This window comes from Acanthopagrus latus, unplaced genomic scaffold (assembly GCF_904848185.1).
Source record: "Acanthopagrus latus isolate v.2019 unplaced genomic scaffold, fAcaLat1.1, whole genome shotgun sequence".
NCBI lineage: Eukaryota > Metazoa > Chordata > Actinopteri > Spariformes > Sparidae > Acanthopagrus > Acanthopagrus latus.
The window spans coordinates 28,005-45,560 of record NW_023504068.1 but is presented as its reverse complement, the minus strand read 5'-3'; the positions used below and the strand labels follow the sequence as shown (position 1 = coordinate 45,560).

Genomic DNA, 17,556 nt, shown 5'->3' with positions numbered 1-17,556 from the left:
GTTCCCTCTTTCAGACTCTCCTGCATCATCATGCACAGACACCTTGTCACTATCATCACACTCCGTCGGATAGTGATGCTTTTCCCTGATGTCTCCCAAAAGACAAGCGCATCCGATGATTGCATTCTGAGCCCCCCAAGAAGTCAGCATGTTGATGACAGTTCTTCACGAGCCAAAAGAGGTGGTGTTTTTTGTTATGTTCCTTCTCATTATGATGTATGTTTTTGACATCATATTTTTGTTGTGGGTGTGATCTTATTTTTTACTTTCTTATATTTTTCTTGTTTATCAAGGCTTTGTCGAGAGGTAGTTCTGGAACAAAAGCCTGGAGGGGACAAAATACTGTGCAGAATATGCGACTAAAGGGACAGATGAAGGAACCGAACACCGCCGTGAACTTGTCAACACCGTGTTTGCTGATATGTGGGAAAAGTATGGGTATGTAAAATGCTTCAAGGTGCATTATTTTAGTTTATTAAAGGCACATATCATAGTATTTGATTGCAAACATGTTGTTCATGAAAAACATGTAATGGAGTTTCTTGCCAATCAATGCAACCTATCCATTACACCCACAGAAGTGCTCCACCAAAGGACAAGAGGACACAATATGCATTGGGGATTGTAACACTGTTCCCTTCCCTAAGAGATCCCTACTCCAGAAAGGGCTATGTAAGTATTTTTTTACTGAGACGTTCCCAAACTCCTCAAATTATTAAGTTAAATTATTATGAGTAATATAGACAGGTGGTGTTGTACAGGCAGCAAGTGGGCAGTCAACATTCTTGAAATTGACAGCCAATGTTTTGATGCATTTTCCTTTTACTAGGTGTATAATCATGCTTAAATTTCTTTTATTTATTTTCAACTTAGGAGCATTTCTTTGATGCAGAGAGCAATGAGGGCTACATTGCATGGAAACTAAAAAACACACAGCGAGGACTCAGTTCTGGCAATAACAGTGGAGTCAAGAGAAGGACCTCTCAAACCACAGAGAGCAGCGGACTGGAGCTGGCGAAAGGTTTTAACTTTTATGTTTGATCTTTTACACATCTGTTTTTTTTTTAAATCTCAGTGATGATATAAAAAAAATAATTTGTCAAGCTTATTTTGCACCATGGCTTCGTACCTTTGGCAGTGTTTGATGTTTGGTGTATGAACTAATTTATGGTTCAGTTTCAGATTACACCTGTTGACAGTACTGCAGCACCCGCTGAATGTCATGTTGTACATTAACAGGCTGAGTATATTGTTCTTTAAAGGACAGGTTCAGATTTTTGAAGGCTGTATCACCCAAAGTTACAGTATCTGTGTTTCAGCAGACAATGTTTCCTTGCTGAGCTGTAGTGGAGCACTAGTAATTCAAAGAGGGATTTTGTCAGGAGTTTGTAGTGACAAAAAATAGTCAACAGTTTTTTGTTTACTGCCAAGGGATATCTGACTGGTGTTTGTTTATTCTATGATGTAATGCATAGACTACTAAAATAAAACTGATGTCATTGTAATAAGAGCCGACTGTACACTTCCATAATGTTAAGACATTTGTTAATATGTTTATTATATTATAGTAAAGATAATGTTACGTTTTCAAGAAAAGAATGTGTGTATTATATATTCTCAAAGTGATCATAATTCACTTTAAAGGTGTTAAGTGTACACCAATTACAGAGTATATTCTCATTCCCAGAGTGTAAAATGATAAGCTCTGCAGAGTTCTATAAAACACTTACTCAGAGTATATCTTTTAGTCTCTTGGAGTTGTAGGTTTATACTGCAGGTGTTGAAAGCACTGGAAATAGTGTCTAAAAGTACCAGTGAGGGAGTACTATTGCACACTGTAAGGGTTCAAATGTAACTCTTTATTTGGAGTATATAGTTTACACTTTTGACAGTGTTCACTGAACACCGAACTCTTGGACCTATATAGACACCGAAACTGGTGTTAAATGTACACTTAAGGAGTACAATATACACTGGGATTTTTGCTGTGTAGATTTTGTTGAGCATTTGACAACCCCATAGGATGAAAGAACCACAAGATGGTGTCCAAGCAGCAAATGGGCAAGCACATGTTGCAAGGGGGGACATTAAGAGAAGGTTTTTGGGCACCATATTTGATTGAACAAATTGATCATGTCATAGACAGATGTACAATCTGTCTAAAAAACAATGTTAGGAGAGGGGTGATGGTCCCTCCTGGTTATATTCTGACTCCAAGAGTGAGCTAGTCAGGGACTTTGTTGATATGATAAAACCAATTGATGCTTAAACAGATACAGGCTAGTAGGTGTAGACAGAGTTTTTGCAGTGGCCTGAGGTTTGTCCTACCAAGCGAGAGGATGCTCAGTCTGATGCCAAGTTCTTATGTTGGGAGGCCATAAGCCAATGGGGACTTCCAGATCACATGTTCTCAGATAATAGGAAGGAGTTGGTGGATGAAATGGTAAAATTGATTCTACAGAAAGTGGATGATTTAACAATGTTTAGGATTAGTTATCATTTCCTCCAAACCAAGACATTTGCAAAAAACAGTATTGTTAAAATTTGCCAACACACAGGTCTAAATTGGGCAGTGGCACTTCTGATTGCATTGATAATGTGCTGCTTAAGCATTACTTCTAACAATATTTGATAGTTTGATGCCCTTAAGCTAGAGTTTATTTCAGAAATATAAAAAATGCAATGTCCAGTCAAAATTAACATATAGATAATGTAAAGAAAAACATCCATTCAGCCTTGAAGCTGTGGAAGTCATTACTTCTGTTGTTCAGTCTTTCATAAACCAAGGTGCCATTGTTGAATTGCTAATCTTGCCATGTATCGACTTGTCTGAAAATAAATCAAAGGGGGGTGGAGTTCATTAAAACATACTAGGGTCATAAGCAAAGCTGGTCAGCATCCAGCAGATGATGTAATATTTATGTTAAAAAATTCTATCAGACAAGGTTTTCAGTTATTGATTTAACAAATGCATATTCTAGCATTTCTGGTCATCCTAACGTACAGTTCTAGGTTACTTTACTGAAGAGTGTGACAGGAAACAGGGTAAGAGTGACACGCAGCAAAGGGACCCGGGCTGGGAGTCAAACCCGGGTCAGCTGCAGAGCCTCGGCACATGGGTCGCGCGCTACCAACCGAGCTAAGCGGCGCCCCCAATGGTGAGTTTGGATGTGAACAGTGGTTGTGTACAAGTGTTCCTATACGGGGCATGGTTAAACTGAGACATTGCCTGTACTTTGTTTTCTGGCAGAAAACAGACCTAAAGTTTGGGGAGGACAAGTTGCAACTTATTTCAAGTAAAATTTAAGGCGCTATTATACTCCGGAGGGTCGTGCATTGGGTTTCAATTACCGTATTTTTCGGACTATAAGTCGCACTTTTTTTCATGGTTTGGCTGGTCCTGCGACTTATACTCAGGTGCGACTTATATATTAAAATATACAGGTAATTTCTCATGTTCATGCTGACAGCCGCGGGGGGGCGCCCTAGGATAGTGTGCCATTATCTGCTACGCCTATTACTCCTGTACCACAGAAAAATTAAAATATAAAACATAAACCTATAAAGACAAGTGAGAAAGATTGAACAGAAAAAGAAAGATGCCCCCAAAAAGAAAATCAGACTCAGCAGATTACAAGCTGCAAGTTGTAAAATATGCAGCTGAAAACGGTAATCGAGCAGCTGAAAGAAAGTTTGGAGTGAGCGAGAAACTTGTGAGGGACCGGCGAAAAGCGGAGGATACTCTAACGACAATGAAGAAAACCAAAAAAGCTAATCGCAGGCTAAAAGCTAGATGGCCACAGCTAGAGGAACAAGTTCACAGATGGGTGCTTGAACAATGTGCCGCTGGGAGAGGCTTGTCAACAGTTCAGTTACGCCTCCACGCCCAGGTGGTAGTTGCCAAGGAGATGAACATCAGTGACTTTGCGGGAGGTCCTTCTTGGTGTTACCGCTTCATGCAGCGCAGCCGCCTCTCTATCAGAGCACGGACATCGATGTCCCAAAAACTGCCAGCAGACTTCCAAGCCAAGATCGACAGCTTGATGATCAGGAGTGTTAAAATGGAATAAAAACAGGTGTATCCCACCCTGCCAGTATGTTTTCTATGATCCTACTCTGGTTTGGAGTCGTTAGGTCACATGACCTGGAAGCTATTGAGCTAAAATGCTCATATTTACATAAAGAAATTGATATAAAATTTCAGAAATATTAAAATGGAAAAACAAGAGGTGTATCTCAACCCCCCCAGTGGAGTACTATGATCCTGCACTGGTTTGGAATAAGTAGGTCACATGACCTTGAAGCTATTGAGCTAAAATGCTAATATTGACATTAAAAAATTATTATAAAATATTCTAGAACTTAAAATGGAAAAATAAGAGGTGTATCTCAACCCCCCAGTGCAATACTATGATCCTGCACTGGTTTGGGGTCATTAGGTCACATGACCCGGAAGCTATTGAGCTAAAATGCTAAAATTGATATTTAAAAATTATTATAAAATATTCTAAAACTTAGAATGGAAAAATAAGAGGTGTATCTCAACCCCCCAGTGGAGTACTATGATCCTGCACTGGTTTGGAATAAGTAGGTCACATGACCTTGAAGCTATTGAGCTAAAATGCTAAAATTGACATCAAAAAAATATTATAAAATATTCTAGAACTTAAAATGGAAAAACAAGAGGTGTATCTCAACCCCCCAGTGGAGTACTATGATCCTGGACTGGTGTGGGGTCATTAGGTCACATGACCCGGAAGCTATTGAGCTAAATGCTAAAATTGATATTTAAAAATTATTATAAAATATTCTAAAACTTAAAATGGAAATATAAGAGGTGTATCTCAACCCCCCAGTGCAGTACTATGATCCTGCACTGGTTTGGGGTCATTTGGTCACATGACCTGGAAGCTATTGAGCTAAAATGCTAATGATATTAAAAAATTATTATAAAATATTTCAAAACTTAAAATGGAAAAATAAGAGGTGTATCACCACCCTCCAGTGGAGTACTATGATCCTGGGCTGGTTTGGGGTCATTAGGTCACATGACCCGGAAGCTATTGAGCTAAAATGCTAAAATTGATATTTAAAAATTATTATAAAATATTCTAAAACTTAAAATGGAAATATAAGAGGTGTATCTCAACCCCCCAGTGCAGTACTATGATCCTGCACTGGTTTGGGGTCATTTGGTCACATGACCTGGAAGCTATTGAGCTAAAATGCTAATGATATTAAAAAATTATTATAAAATATTTCAAAACTTAAAATGGAAAAATAAGAGGTGTATCACCACCCTCCAGTGGAGTACTATGATCCTGGGCTGGTTTGGGGTCATTAGGTCACATGACCCGGAAGCTATTGAGCTAAAATGCTAAAATTTACATTTTAAAAAACCATTAAAAAATATCAGAGGTTTAAACTACAATGTAAAGAAGTGTTTCAGAAACAGACAAGTCCCTTACAGAGAACAAGGTGATGGAAATATGTGATACTACAAACACACACATAATAGTATCTTGTAAATATTAGAAGTATATTTCACTCATACATCAGAAATCACCATTGAACATGTATAACAAACATTTTTTTTTTTTTTTAACAATGTAGACTTAAAATTAATGTGACCCTTGGCATTCGTTAACTGACACCTACTTTCTGACTGCACCATTGAGCATGTATAACAAACAATCCTTTTTTTTTTTCTTTTTTTTTTTTTAACAATGTAGACTTTATATCGTAAAAGAAAAATAATGTGACCTTTGGCTTTCCTTAACTGACACCTACTTTCTGACTGCAAATTGCATTTTTTATCACACCTTTTATTTATGTGCAAAGGACACATTCCCATTTGGCTGTCCTAGCTTTTTTGAGTTGGTCTTCAGCCAAACCCAGACACTGCTCATGGTACCATCGTTGGCAAGAGTCACACTGTATCTCAAAAATTAAATTACAAAAAGACAAGAGAATCATTTCGGACTGTAGTCAAGAAAATGTTTGCCACAATAATTTGTATTAAGAGATTTATGTCCATTGCGTTACACTTTTACAATGTGTTTAATATGCTGTGTTAATCCTTTAATCAAATAACAAAAAGCCATCATCTTGAAGTCAATGAAAGAAAGATATGTCTTCATCAGGTTTGCACTGCAGTATACCACAGCATTTTGTTTTCAAAATCTAGGGTCTCTATCTGTGTAGAGGACAATAGACTACAGTTCTGGACACCAAATATTACAGTGGAAGGGCACAGTTACACTTTTAATCCATTATTTTAGTCATAGTGTCAACATTTAGTATCTTTTTCATTTATAGTTTTTATGTATCTTGGGAAGTAAGGTAGCCCTTGACATTGGTTTTGGTGGCTTGGTGCTAAGTTTAGAAAATTCCAAGAAAATTCTTCTATAACTATACAATAAACCCCAATTGATAAATGTACAAGAAACAGTCACAAAAACTCACCCACCAGCTGGAGGCCCTGGTCCAGGGGGCTTTGAGGCAGAGCACATCACACAGTGGTTGTCCAGATCTAACACTGAAATAAAACACATTTCTGTTATAATTCACATATGTACACATTCCATAGTTTATTGGGGTAACCGGTTACACCAGTATAAACAAACAAATCAATGGGAATTCCAAACAAATTAATGGGAATGAATTGGTGGAATCCATTCCCATTAATTTCTTACATTCTACATTGATCTGTTACATTGGCTGCTGTGTTGCTCTCAATTTATATATAGCTTGTCAGCTGGATCATTAATAGTCATCAACTCAGATATGTTGAAGGAGTTTTCAAGTCTATTTAATAAATTTAACAATCAGTATTGTGAAGCTTTACTGAGGGAAAAAATACAGACATAAATAAATCTATACATTTACAAAATTAAAGTGATATAACTTCTGTTTCAGTTCCAGTTGACAATATAGACATTTGGTAAGAGTTCTTTTTGATTCTGTGATGGGAGTCTGAAATGTATGGTATATATAACTGTTTTTTTTTTTTCATAAAATCTTTTACACTTTTGACAAAAACAATATGAACTGTGTGGACTCTTTACAGAGGATGTAGTTCATTTGGTTGTGTATGATTGTATTTACTTTCACAACAAGATGAACTACTTAATGTGAATAAAAGAGAAAAATGACTTAAACCTGAATCATTCAGTACTGCCAGTGCAAACTTAGTCCTTTCCAAAGCCATCTCCTTCTTTGATGTCTCAAAGGACATGAGAGGCAATGCAGGATATGCCTTCATCATTGCCTTTGCCATCTACACCAGCATACAGAATTAAGCATGTCATCTTTGAAACACTGTTTTTGAATTATAAATCAATGCAAAGGCAAATATGAATTGATATGTTAAAAATAAGTATAGTAGTACCTCAGACATGTAAATGCCAAACTACACGGGCTGTGACAACAATCATCCCTCAGCACAGTCATATTTACACCACTGAAAATACATTAAATTCAAGTGTGAACTTTAAGAACAGAACTATAGATTATGGAATATTAATTATATATTTTAATTGAAATGACATACTGAACATAGCTATATTTTTTGTAGCATTGTTCTACCGTGATACTTTGGACAATGAATCAAGACACTGAATTAAAAAGCACACAGAACATATGAGGCTAAAGGAAGGAAACGCAATGTAATTTTGGCTACAGCCACATATCAATGCACCATTTTCCCTACCCGCTGTGTTAAGTTTTGGAAATTACTTACTCTAATCCTGTGAATCTATGAATATTATTTTAATGGCTCAATCCATTTACCAAAGAGTTCTTATGACTCCAAATTGCCAGTGCTGTCTCACTTTATTGTTATGTTACATTTTCCAGTTAAGCACCAGAACTCTGACCCATTATGTTTGATAGAGAAACATAGAGATAGAAGTAAACATCACAAACACATACACACACACACACACACACACGGCCATTACCATGGTGACGATGACCCCGCAACTACACTTGTCACGTTGCACAGGATGGTCCATGACTCCTCCTCTCCATCTGACTCTTCCCCAGTCGTTCTTGCCATGGACAATCATGCGCATCCTCATGTAATCCCTATATAAAACACATGGTGTTATCAAAACACATGCAATATCGACATCAAAGTCAGGTTTACAAAATAATAAACTTCAAATCAATAAAACTGCATCAAGTAACTACTTCGCATTACTGTGTTGTTGTGACATGTGTTTTATACAATTAATAGCAACATTTTCACAAAACAAAGGAGGAGTATATGAGACCAGATACCAAAGATGTCTTCTTTCAAAATTTCTCAGGGATTTGTTGGTTGTTCTATGTATACTGGTTGTTTCTGGCAAAGACAGAGAGAAAAAGAAAGCTAAACCTTGATGAGAAAAATGATGACCCTTTTGCAGCATGTGCAGACTCAGCTTGCTCTGATTTGTTAGCCACAGGATCCAACAGATATACTGTGCTTATGGCAGGAAGTACATACTAAAAAAGATTAATGTTATTTCAAAACAACATAATAAATATATACATAACACAAGAGGATTTCAGATCACCATTGAAGTAACAATCACTGACCAGTAACTTCCAGTGTACTCCACCAACATTTACAAAAGAAAGTATGGCTTCATAGTTGTTGAAGTCAGTCTGTAATGGAAATAAAAATAAATTAAATAATAGTCAATAACGTTTCTAGAGTTTTCTTTTTAAAGAAAAGCCACATTCGGAAAATTTGAGTTATTTTATTCTCTTATTCTAAAAATGCAAATCGGGTTTTCCTATTAAGATTTGGCTTTTTGAGGTCTGGACAGGATAAAGGAATGAAAACAACCATTACCCTCCGCAAACTGTGCTGTCTAACGCTTTCTCCTTTTCCAAACAGTATCACACCAGCTGTGTAATGGTTCAGTAAAAATAAGTCCTTTCCGAGGTTGAGCTGTTTGGCATACAGATGGAAGAGACTCTCCATAACCTAGTATGGAAGAAGAGAAAAGAAACACAGCTTTCAAACCTTGGAATACTTATTTCAGCATAAGTCAGCATAACTACTTCATGTGTGATATTTGAGTGTAATGTGGGTAACATTCAAACCATAAAATACCTCGCCTGTCAGCCATCAGTGAGGTCTCAGTGAACAGAGTTCACTGTGGTGCACAAGAAAACTGGAACCTTCCTGGTTGGCAGATGGTATCACTGCAACTACCACTTCTGTGTCCTTCCTTTTCCACAGTGTTTTTAGCTGGGAAAACAATTGTACAATTTCTTAGCTCTTCATATAATCCCATTAATATAAATAAAAATAATGAATGACGTGAAATAAAACTCCATATAATCAATATCTCGACCTTTGTAAATTTTAAATCACAGTTCATTCATTTCTAGCAAACAACTGAACAGGCTGTATCATGAAAAAAACATTTGAAAAGCGTAACACTTAACACCTGTAATACGATAACTTCCGCAGGTGTACCTATCACTAAATACATATTCAAAATATATGCAGAAATGAAATGTTCATCAGTCAATCACTGATTTAATTTTAGTTGGATATGCATTCAAAATGTGAGAATTCTCCTATGAGTCATAAAGTACCTGCTGTTCTTCATCCGTGATTGTCTTACTCTTCGGCATTTGCTCTGAGACTGTGGCTTCTGAAGTTGGTGATACTAATATCTCCAGGCAGGCCCTTTCCATTTCTTTGACAGATGGCTCATCGTTGTTTACAAGATGAACCACACGATGTTGAGTTTTGAGCTTCTTGTGATCATGGACCTCCTTTATTGTGGACACTATCCTGTCTGCACACAGTCCCAATGGAAAATTGAAAATCCCAGAGCTTATTGCTGGAATAGCAACAGACTGAATGTTAAGGTCTCTTACTTTCTGCAAGATGCTCTCTATGGCCTTTTTTAAAGTCCCCTTGCCTTTGGAGAGCATGGTTGGGGGTGGATTAATTGTGACTTTGGGGCCAACGGCATGAATGACATATCTGCATGGTAAATTGGTAAATTACCAGCACTTGTGACTACCGCCTGGCCAGGTTTCAGTTTGCCACACTTACGAATATGCAGGTCACTCTCTTCAACAATATCTGGCCCTCCAGCTTTAACTAAAGCCAGTGCAAGCCCCCCAGAATGACTCAAGATCGTATTAGCAGCATTGACAACTGCGTCCACGTCAAACATAGTCAGATCTGCTTTCCACACACATACTGTGAGGTCTTCTGACAGTGTAACTGACAACCTCTTGTCTTGGTGGGTGTCCAGCATGGGTGGTGGTGGCGGTGCATCCTCCAACAAAGTGTCAACATCTGTTTTGTTGGTTGGTTCGTTGGTGTTTATGAACTTCTCCTGGACCTCAGTCTGGTTTGATGTCTTCGTCTTTAAAACCTGATAATCAAAATGTTACACTGAATCCCCATTTATATTTCATGTAACCACATAGTACAATACACTTTAAGCTGATGGTGATCACAAACAACATCTTGTTGTTACCTTCTGCTTTTCATGTTTCTTGAAATCAAAAGGCTTCTTCATTGGTGAGACATATACACCTCTCCTCCCCTGCTTCCTTTGTTTCCACCTTTCAACGGCAACCCTGTGGGTCTTGTTACATAAAACAGAGAGATGTATTGTTATTACTTGAGCAAGTTATGAATTTCGGATGTCTATTTTGGATTGTGGATGCATTACAACACTAGTAAATTTTGTGAATTGATCTGTTGACATCTCTTTTTTATAAACTTTTTAAAATTTTTATTTGCTGTTGTTTTGCTTGTCTTATGAATCACTGTGGTCTGTAATAGGAAGTATTATTCAATATGAAAAACCTATGATGTTCTGTGCTTTCATATAGTGACACAGACAGTGTGTTATTGATTGATAATATTGTATGAGATGTATTTTTAAATATGACATACTATTCAGTCCTAAAATTCTACAACAAAACAGCTTTTTGAAATTATGATAACACATGGAAAAATGAAGAAATTATACATCAGCTACTTTATTTATGTTTTTTTCCCCCCACTTCCTGCATTGACGACCATCAAAACTTAATACATACAGTTTTAAATCAAGTACATTGTCTGATTATATTATGATTCCTAAAATAAATACCTTGGTCTTGATTTTTAGAGAGTCTTGGTACTCTCGTAGAAGACCTTCATGCATCACCTTGTAGGTGTGCACAAAGTCATCCAATCTGGTCAGCCTTTTCTGTTGAAAACGGATCTTCTTGAGATCCCACTGACTTTTCTCCATGATTCCCTGGGTCTTGTTATCTTTAGTGTAATTCTGTTGAAGACATGTTGAGTTTAACATGAAGTCACATTAGTATTAAACTTATTGATTTATTGTGCCTACAAAGGTCAAGAAAATAGTTATTTTATTACAGTCTATGATTAGCTGACAAATAAGCCCTGACAGAATGGCTAGAACCCTGATGCGAAGCTTATTACACAGCTTACTCCTGAATTAAATAATTTCAGACAAATTTTTCGATCCAATCTTGCCTCTCAAAAAACTGCCCTTGATGGTTGAACAATCTTCAGTCTGCACACATAGCGACAGCAATCAGCAGCAAGTTGATAGAAACTTTTATTTATAATTCACATTAAACTGGACATTGCCTCTGACACTGAAATGAGAAATGTGGGAGAATGGGACTTTTTTGTGTAGTTGAAAGTGAAGTCTGTGTTTTTCCTCATTCCGTTGCCCCGTGTTACAAAACTGTGAACACTTTTTTTGAAGTCAGGGTGCTTTCATGAAAAAACACCTGTGTCTGACCAAAAAATGGACAACATGAGCTATTGATTATTATCCTAGCAGGACAATGCTGCCACCTACAGGCGTCAGATGGTCATAACACTTATGCAACACAATACATGACTGATCTTTATAAACATATAGGCACCTGACTTACCAAGTAAAAGTCCTGACCACAGAACTGACTGAGGCAGAAAGTGCTTCAGAAGCTTGGGGATAAAGGTGGGACAGTAGTAGTCATTTGGCTCTCCCTGTGTGTCCAGTGGTGCCTGCTGGATGACTTTCTTAAAGTGGTCATCGAAGGGTGTTGCGCTCGATTCAACCTGTGAGAGGCACAATTACATTCATGTCACACATGTAATTTGTTCATGTATTGTCGTATTTGGAGACAGCATCAGTCATTCCTTAGAACATTATTTTTCTGTGCTCCATGCAATTGTGTATACATGGCCTACATGGCTTGCAATGTCTATGCATCAATATTTCACCCTAACCCAAACAACAAATAGTCCATTCAATATCTATGACAGACCTAAAAGATCCACAATTCAACAGAGAAAACATAAATTAACTCATTTTAGATTTTAAATTCCCAACGGGATAACCTACCACAGAGTCCTCCTCTGTTGTGTCAATGTCCTTAACGACTGGCGGTGCAGTTGAGGTGAGGAGTACTTGGAGGTTTTGAAAATATTTTTCAACATTTTCATGACTTGCTGGACTGGAGAAAACCACTTAGCACTCACTACAACTTCTTCCAGTTCTTTCAGCGTTGTAGCCTGAGTCATCAGCCCGAGCACATGCATGCAAAGGAGATAGTGTTTTCCAGCACTGTGGGAAAGATTTTTATAAATAAATATCAATATTAACAATACTGAATGATAATGGTAATAATCAAAATGAAATCATAAGAAGTAGAAGGCATCACTAACTGTTTCTTGCAGAGGTCCTTGGCATTTTTCATTAAGTGACTCAAGCACCGATGTAGTATTGGAAGATGAGCTGCATCACTCTTTGCTTGTCCTGTCACAATGTGATAATACTTTGTAAGTAGCTCTGTGAGGCTCAGGCCACACAAGTTTTGTGCAATGGCTTCCATTAAAACTGCTGAGCCATCACATAAGTACATCACAGTTCTTTTCCGAATTTTTGTCCCATGAAGTTTGACACAGTCTGTCATGAAGGATCCTAAAAAAAACGATACAGATGCTGTGGTGTGTTCTGCGGTCACAAATGTAGCAACCGGCACCGGGGAGCATCCTTTCAGGGGATGTCTTACTATCAGTTCGTAAATGTAAAATGGTGAACTCTGTCCTTTGGCCTTTTTAACTACACTGCCAGTTGCGTCCAAATATACTATGTCACTTTTTGATCTTTGATGGAACAGATGGATTGTGTTTTTGGACCAGAGCGTCATTCCTTTTGGCTGCACCATTTCCCCCTTGAAAAAGACCAGAGCCCTAAGTGAAGATTCACTTTCCACCTTGACGTCAACCTGGACACCACACTCCTTGAAAAGCAGGTAAACACAGGGCAGTTTTTCTTGGATCCCTTTGTTTTGACAGAGTGCCGCTTGAATCCAAAAGAGCAGAATGGGTGCACACTTCTTATGCCCTTTGCTATTACGTTAGTCCAGTGTAAAGTTTTGAATTGCCTTTTTTGTTGTTTCCGTCTGAGTTTACTCCAATCATTGCGAGAAATTAAAAAAAAAAACAGGGCTTATCTGGCAACTTGTGAGTGAAGATGTGGTGTCTTTCAGCACTCTTTTTGACGATGTAGTGGAGGCACTGCTGGTATTCTGCAAGCAAGAAATGTCTTTTAAGAAATTGTTTCATAAAGAACATTTCATAACAAAACATTTCCAGCAGTCACTTTAAATTGTTTTAAAAAATAAAGCTTCTTTACAAAAAACACGTAACAGAAGTTAGTTTTTGTTAATGTCCTATCCACTGTTCGACTGCACTTTACAAACAACATAATAAAATAGAAAGGATAATTATGTTCTAATAATTTTAAAAGATCTGGAATCATTTTGTGACAACATGTTAATCCATAGTAACTGCTTGTAAGATGATAATCGAAATAAACAAAGCTAATCACCGCATTTGAAATCTGTTAATCTGTAACATTTATCTTAAAAGGCATAGCTATAAAGTTTATGTACCTTCTGCTACGTATTTATTTTTCACCCCGAGTCGAGCCTAAATTGGTTTCAAGCGTTGCTTGTGTTACCAACTTTTCCACCAGAGCAACAGGGCTGGATGATTCTGTTTCAAGAGCCTGTATGTTAGATGGTTCAGTGTCGTCCTGTGCGTCTTCCCTTTCTTCTTCCCTTTCCAATGTGGTCTGGTCTAAATTCACCGGCAGAACTTCATCATCTTTGTCTTTGTCTGTTCTGTCAGGCATCTCAGGCTTTTCTGTCCCACTGACATCTCCTACACATAAACATTTTCGAAAAGTCATTAATCAAATTCTACTGATGGATACACCTAATCTTTACAATGAGGCAATAAAAATATAACTATCATTCAACCGCTTGATAAAACCATTTCAACATAAAAAAAAAAAACATGGTGAAACATTTAACATTTCACTGTACTGAAGACCCTTATGACTGTAGTCCTAATCCTCAGCATCCTTTTGAGCCATTTTGTGTTCATTTAACTTTTTACAACAATTTTTTATGTTTTTATATTTTTCATGTTTTTTTCCCTTCTGATTTCCCAAAAGTGTAACTGCTGGTTCGGGCACGGACCAGATTAAACCTGTTGTGGCTGGTTTCGGACTGAAAGTATATACAAATGACTTTGGTCGGATCATGTCATGGGCTTCCTTTTTTTTTGGCCAGGTTCAATAATAAGATGCTAGTGAGTCAGTAACTTACCTTTAAGCACCTCTGTCTGCAGTCCTCTTCTGTCCTCGGTCCAGATGACCTTCAGCCATGTCATGAATTTCTTGCTAGTGGTTTTGAAGACATCTCTTGAGACTGCCAACCACTGCTCAGGTGTCACATTTTCTGAGAAATTATGTCTCACAAAGGCTTTCAACAGAGCATCCCTACCTCCACTCAAGTTCCAGATTTATTGACAATGAAGACTTGTTACCTCGCTCAAGCCCAGTTGGAGTCTTCTGGAAGTTCATCTGCATTAGCGCCATCTACTGGTTTACAACTAAGACTATCGATGATACTTGAAAAGTCCTTTTTTATATTGGTATCAATGCTGACTCAGCGTTCAGAACATACAATATGACAAGTAATATGGCATGATCATACACTGTTTTTTAACTGACTGTATTCATTTTTAATTGACTGCCAGCCATATTCAGCTCAGAGAGCCCCTCACTGCCACCTGTTTCAAGACATTTGACCCATCATTCAAGACCCACAGAATATTATGTTCTAGGACTATATAAACAACAAAACCACCACAAGAAAGATTAGACGTGAGATACACCTCTTTTTTTCCATTTTAACATTTAGAATATTTTATATTAATTTTTAAATAGCAATTTTAGCATTTTAGCTCAATAGCTTCCAGGTCATGTGACCTAATGACTCCAAACCAGTGCAGGATCATAGTACTGCACTGGGGGGTTAAGATACACCTCTTATTTTTCCATTTTAAGTTTTAGAATATTTTATAATAATTTTTTTTTATGTCAGTATTAGCATTTTAGCTCAATAGCTTCAAGGTCATGTGATCCAATGACTCAAAATTGGTGCAGAATCACAGTACTCAATTGCCTGGTTGAGATACACCTCTTTTTTATTCCATTTTAACATTTCTGACATTTTACATACATTGTTTAATGCAGTATTAGCATTTTAGCTCAACAGCTTCCAGGTCATGTGACCTAATGACTCCAAAACAGTGTAGGATCATAGTAACATACTGGCAGGTTGGGATACACCTGTTTTTATTCCATTTCAACACTCCTGATCATCAATTTTTTCAGTAGAGTCTGGGTCATGAGACATGATTCAAAACCACTACAGGATCACACTGACATGTCTCTTCATTGCCTTTCAAAAACCCACGTTTTATTCTGAAAACCGGAAGTCGACCTGACTTTCTCAACCTCAGCCGTCTATCTACCGTAAAGCCTGTAACACGAGAGCACTTGAAATGTTGGAGCGGCTGGCTTGACTTCGCAAAAGGGAGAGACGGCTGGCTTGACCGCAGTGAAAAACTGCGACTTATAGTCCAGTGCGACTTATGTATGTGTTTTTTCTTCTTCATTATGCATTTTTTGGCTGGTGCGACTTATACTCCGGAAACTTATAGTCCGAAAAATACGGTACATCCAGACAATCTTAGATGTTCAAAAAAACGATTGCCTCATTGAAGTTAACAGGCTATCGTTGTCCATGGAATAATAATTTGTGGAGATCTCCCAACTCATGTGTGACTTCACACATGGGGGAAACATTTGACCAAGACTGACGTTGACTGGGTTAGGGTTAGGGTTAGCATGTCACTCTACAATGATGCACAGTCCTTATTACATTAGTTCTGCTTCCTACAGGTCCGGATGGAGAACCGCATCCATGTTTGGAGGTGGTCAATACTGCGTCAAACCAACAAAGCATTATTTGACACACCCCTCATTAACCCTAACTCGATTTCTTTTCAGATGATTCTGCTGAAAAACATCTGACCAATGAGTCTCTATATGTCTCATAACCAATATGTAATAATATGTCTGCTCAGGGAACTGAAAATGTGGAAATAACTTGAGGTTTATCTTTCTAGAAACAGGGAAGGACATCACGGTTAAACACTAAATTTCAAGTGTCTTTAACGTCTACCTATCTGTGTAGTGGAATGCAAATATAACATTTATACAGGTTTGCTGACCCAGTGCAGCTCCAAAGGCAGTTGTTCTTACATCTGTCTCTTCAGGAACAAGAAATTGGAAGTACTGGAGCACCCAGGGAAGATGTTGGGAATGTCCTCACAGGCAATGATTAAGAAAGAAGATTCGGTGACACCAATTCATAACATGATTCAGAGGCAGCAGGATAGACTGTTTCTGGGAGTTTAAGCAAAATATAATGGAATAAAAATGTTGTTTGATGTATGTTATTTAGTTTGTGGATGAAATAACAGATGGGTTGTTGATGACAAGAACCGAGAAAAGCAGTAACATTGTCTACAGCAGAAGTGTCCAAACTTTGAATGGGGATCAGTAAGATATTAATGCAAAATTATATATTGAATGTAAGAAATAAACTTGAAACATTTGAAATTTGGAAAATGTAGGATATTGAAGAAATTGGGGTTGTATAGTGGTTATAAAGCTCTAATTTTAGGTTAGATAAGTAGTAGATATGCCATACAAAGCAAGATAGAGGGAAGATCAATTGAGAGCCGTTTCTGACCAGGGGTTGGATTTTGGACATGCCTGATGTAGAACACACAGCAATAAGTGATGGATGTTGTACTCATAATACTGTATATGGTATCTGATTTTTGTTTTACAAAGATAGTGGTTAGTTTCTTTTCTCAGGATGACAGCGGAGAGATTTACCTGTCTGGAGACAGGACGGGGACAGGACAGGACTGAGAGAGAATTTATTGATTCAGAGTGTTACGGACAACAGGTCACCCCAAAATGGCAGCGCTGCAGAAGAAGAAGAGCAAGGATTCAGGTGATTTGATATGTTATATAGAATTAGAAAAATTTCTATGTTCTCATTTATATGTATCCATATGTCATGATGTGGGAATTGTTGTATTTGTTGTAATCCTGTGACAATTGCAAATCAACCAAGGAATGAGCA

At 37.6% G+C, this 17,556-nt stretch overlaps 1 protein-coding gene and 2 long non-coding RNA genes across 3 annotated transcripts; 1 reads left to right on the top strand and 2 right to left on the bottom strand.

Annotated features, from left to right (window-relative positions):
- Positions 1-426: 426 nt before the first annotated feature.
- On the top strand, positions 427-1,376 carry LOC119016151. The gene is made up of 3 exons (XR_005073849.1): positions 427-438; positions 579-672; positions 874-1,376. It is a non-coding gene; the product is annotated as an uncharacterized LOC119016151 (long non-coding RNA).
- Positions 1,377-6,122: 4,746 nt separating this feature from the next.
- LOC119016152 lies at positions 6,123-8,945 on the bottom strand. The gene is made up of 5 exons (XR_005073850.1): positions 8,843-8,945; positions 8,584-8,652; positions 8,284-8,347; positions 7,962-8,088; positions 6,123-6,538 (listed from the first exon to the last, which is right to left on the bottom strand). It is a non-coding gene; the product is annotated as an uncharacterized LOC119016152 (long non-coding RNA).
- Positions 8,946-9,579: 634 nt separating this feature from the next.
- On the bottom strand, positions 9,580-11,267 carry LOC119016150 (uncharacterized protein TM_0508-like). Its single transcript, XM_037092046.1, has 4 exons — positions 11,124-11,267; positions 10,500-10,610; positions 10,019-10,394; positions 9,580-9,803 (listed from the first exon to the last, which is right to left on the bottom strand). Exons 1-4 carry the CDS (start codon positions 11,265-11,267, stop codon positions 9,580-9,582), a joined length of 855 nt encoding a protein of 284 aa, XP_036947941.1.
- Positions 11,268-17,556: the final 6,289 nt, after the last annotated feature.

Bases quoted from the DNA above. Each gene is read 5' to 3' on its own strand.
- LOC119016150 (XM_037092046.1), bottom strand. From the start codon at position 11,267: ATGGAGAAAAGTCAGTGGGATCTCAAGAAGATCCGTTTTCAACAGAAA. The intron at 10,395-10,499 runs GTAACAACAAGA...TTTGATTATCAG, and splicing joins AGAAACATGAAAAGCAGAAG to GTTTTAAAGACGAAGACATC. The intron at 9,804-10,018 runs GTAATTTACCAA...GACTGTGTGCAG, and splicing joins GGCGGTAGTCACAAGTGCTG to ACAGGATAGTGTCCACAATA.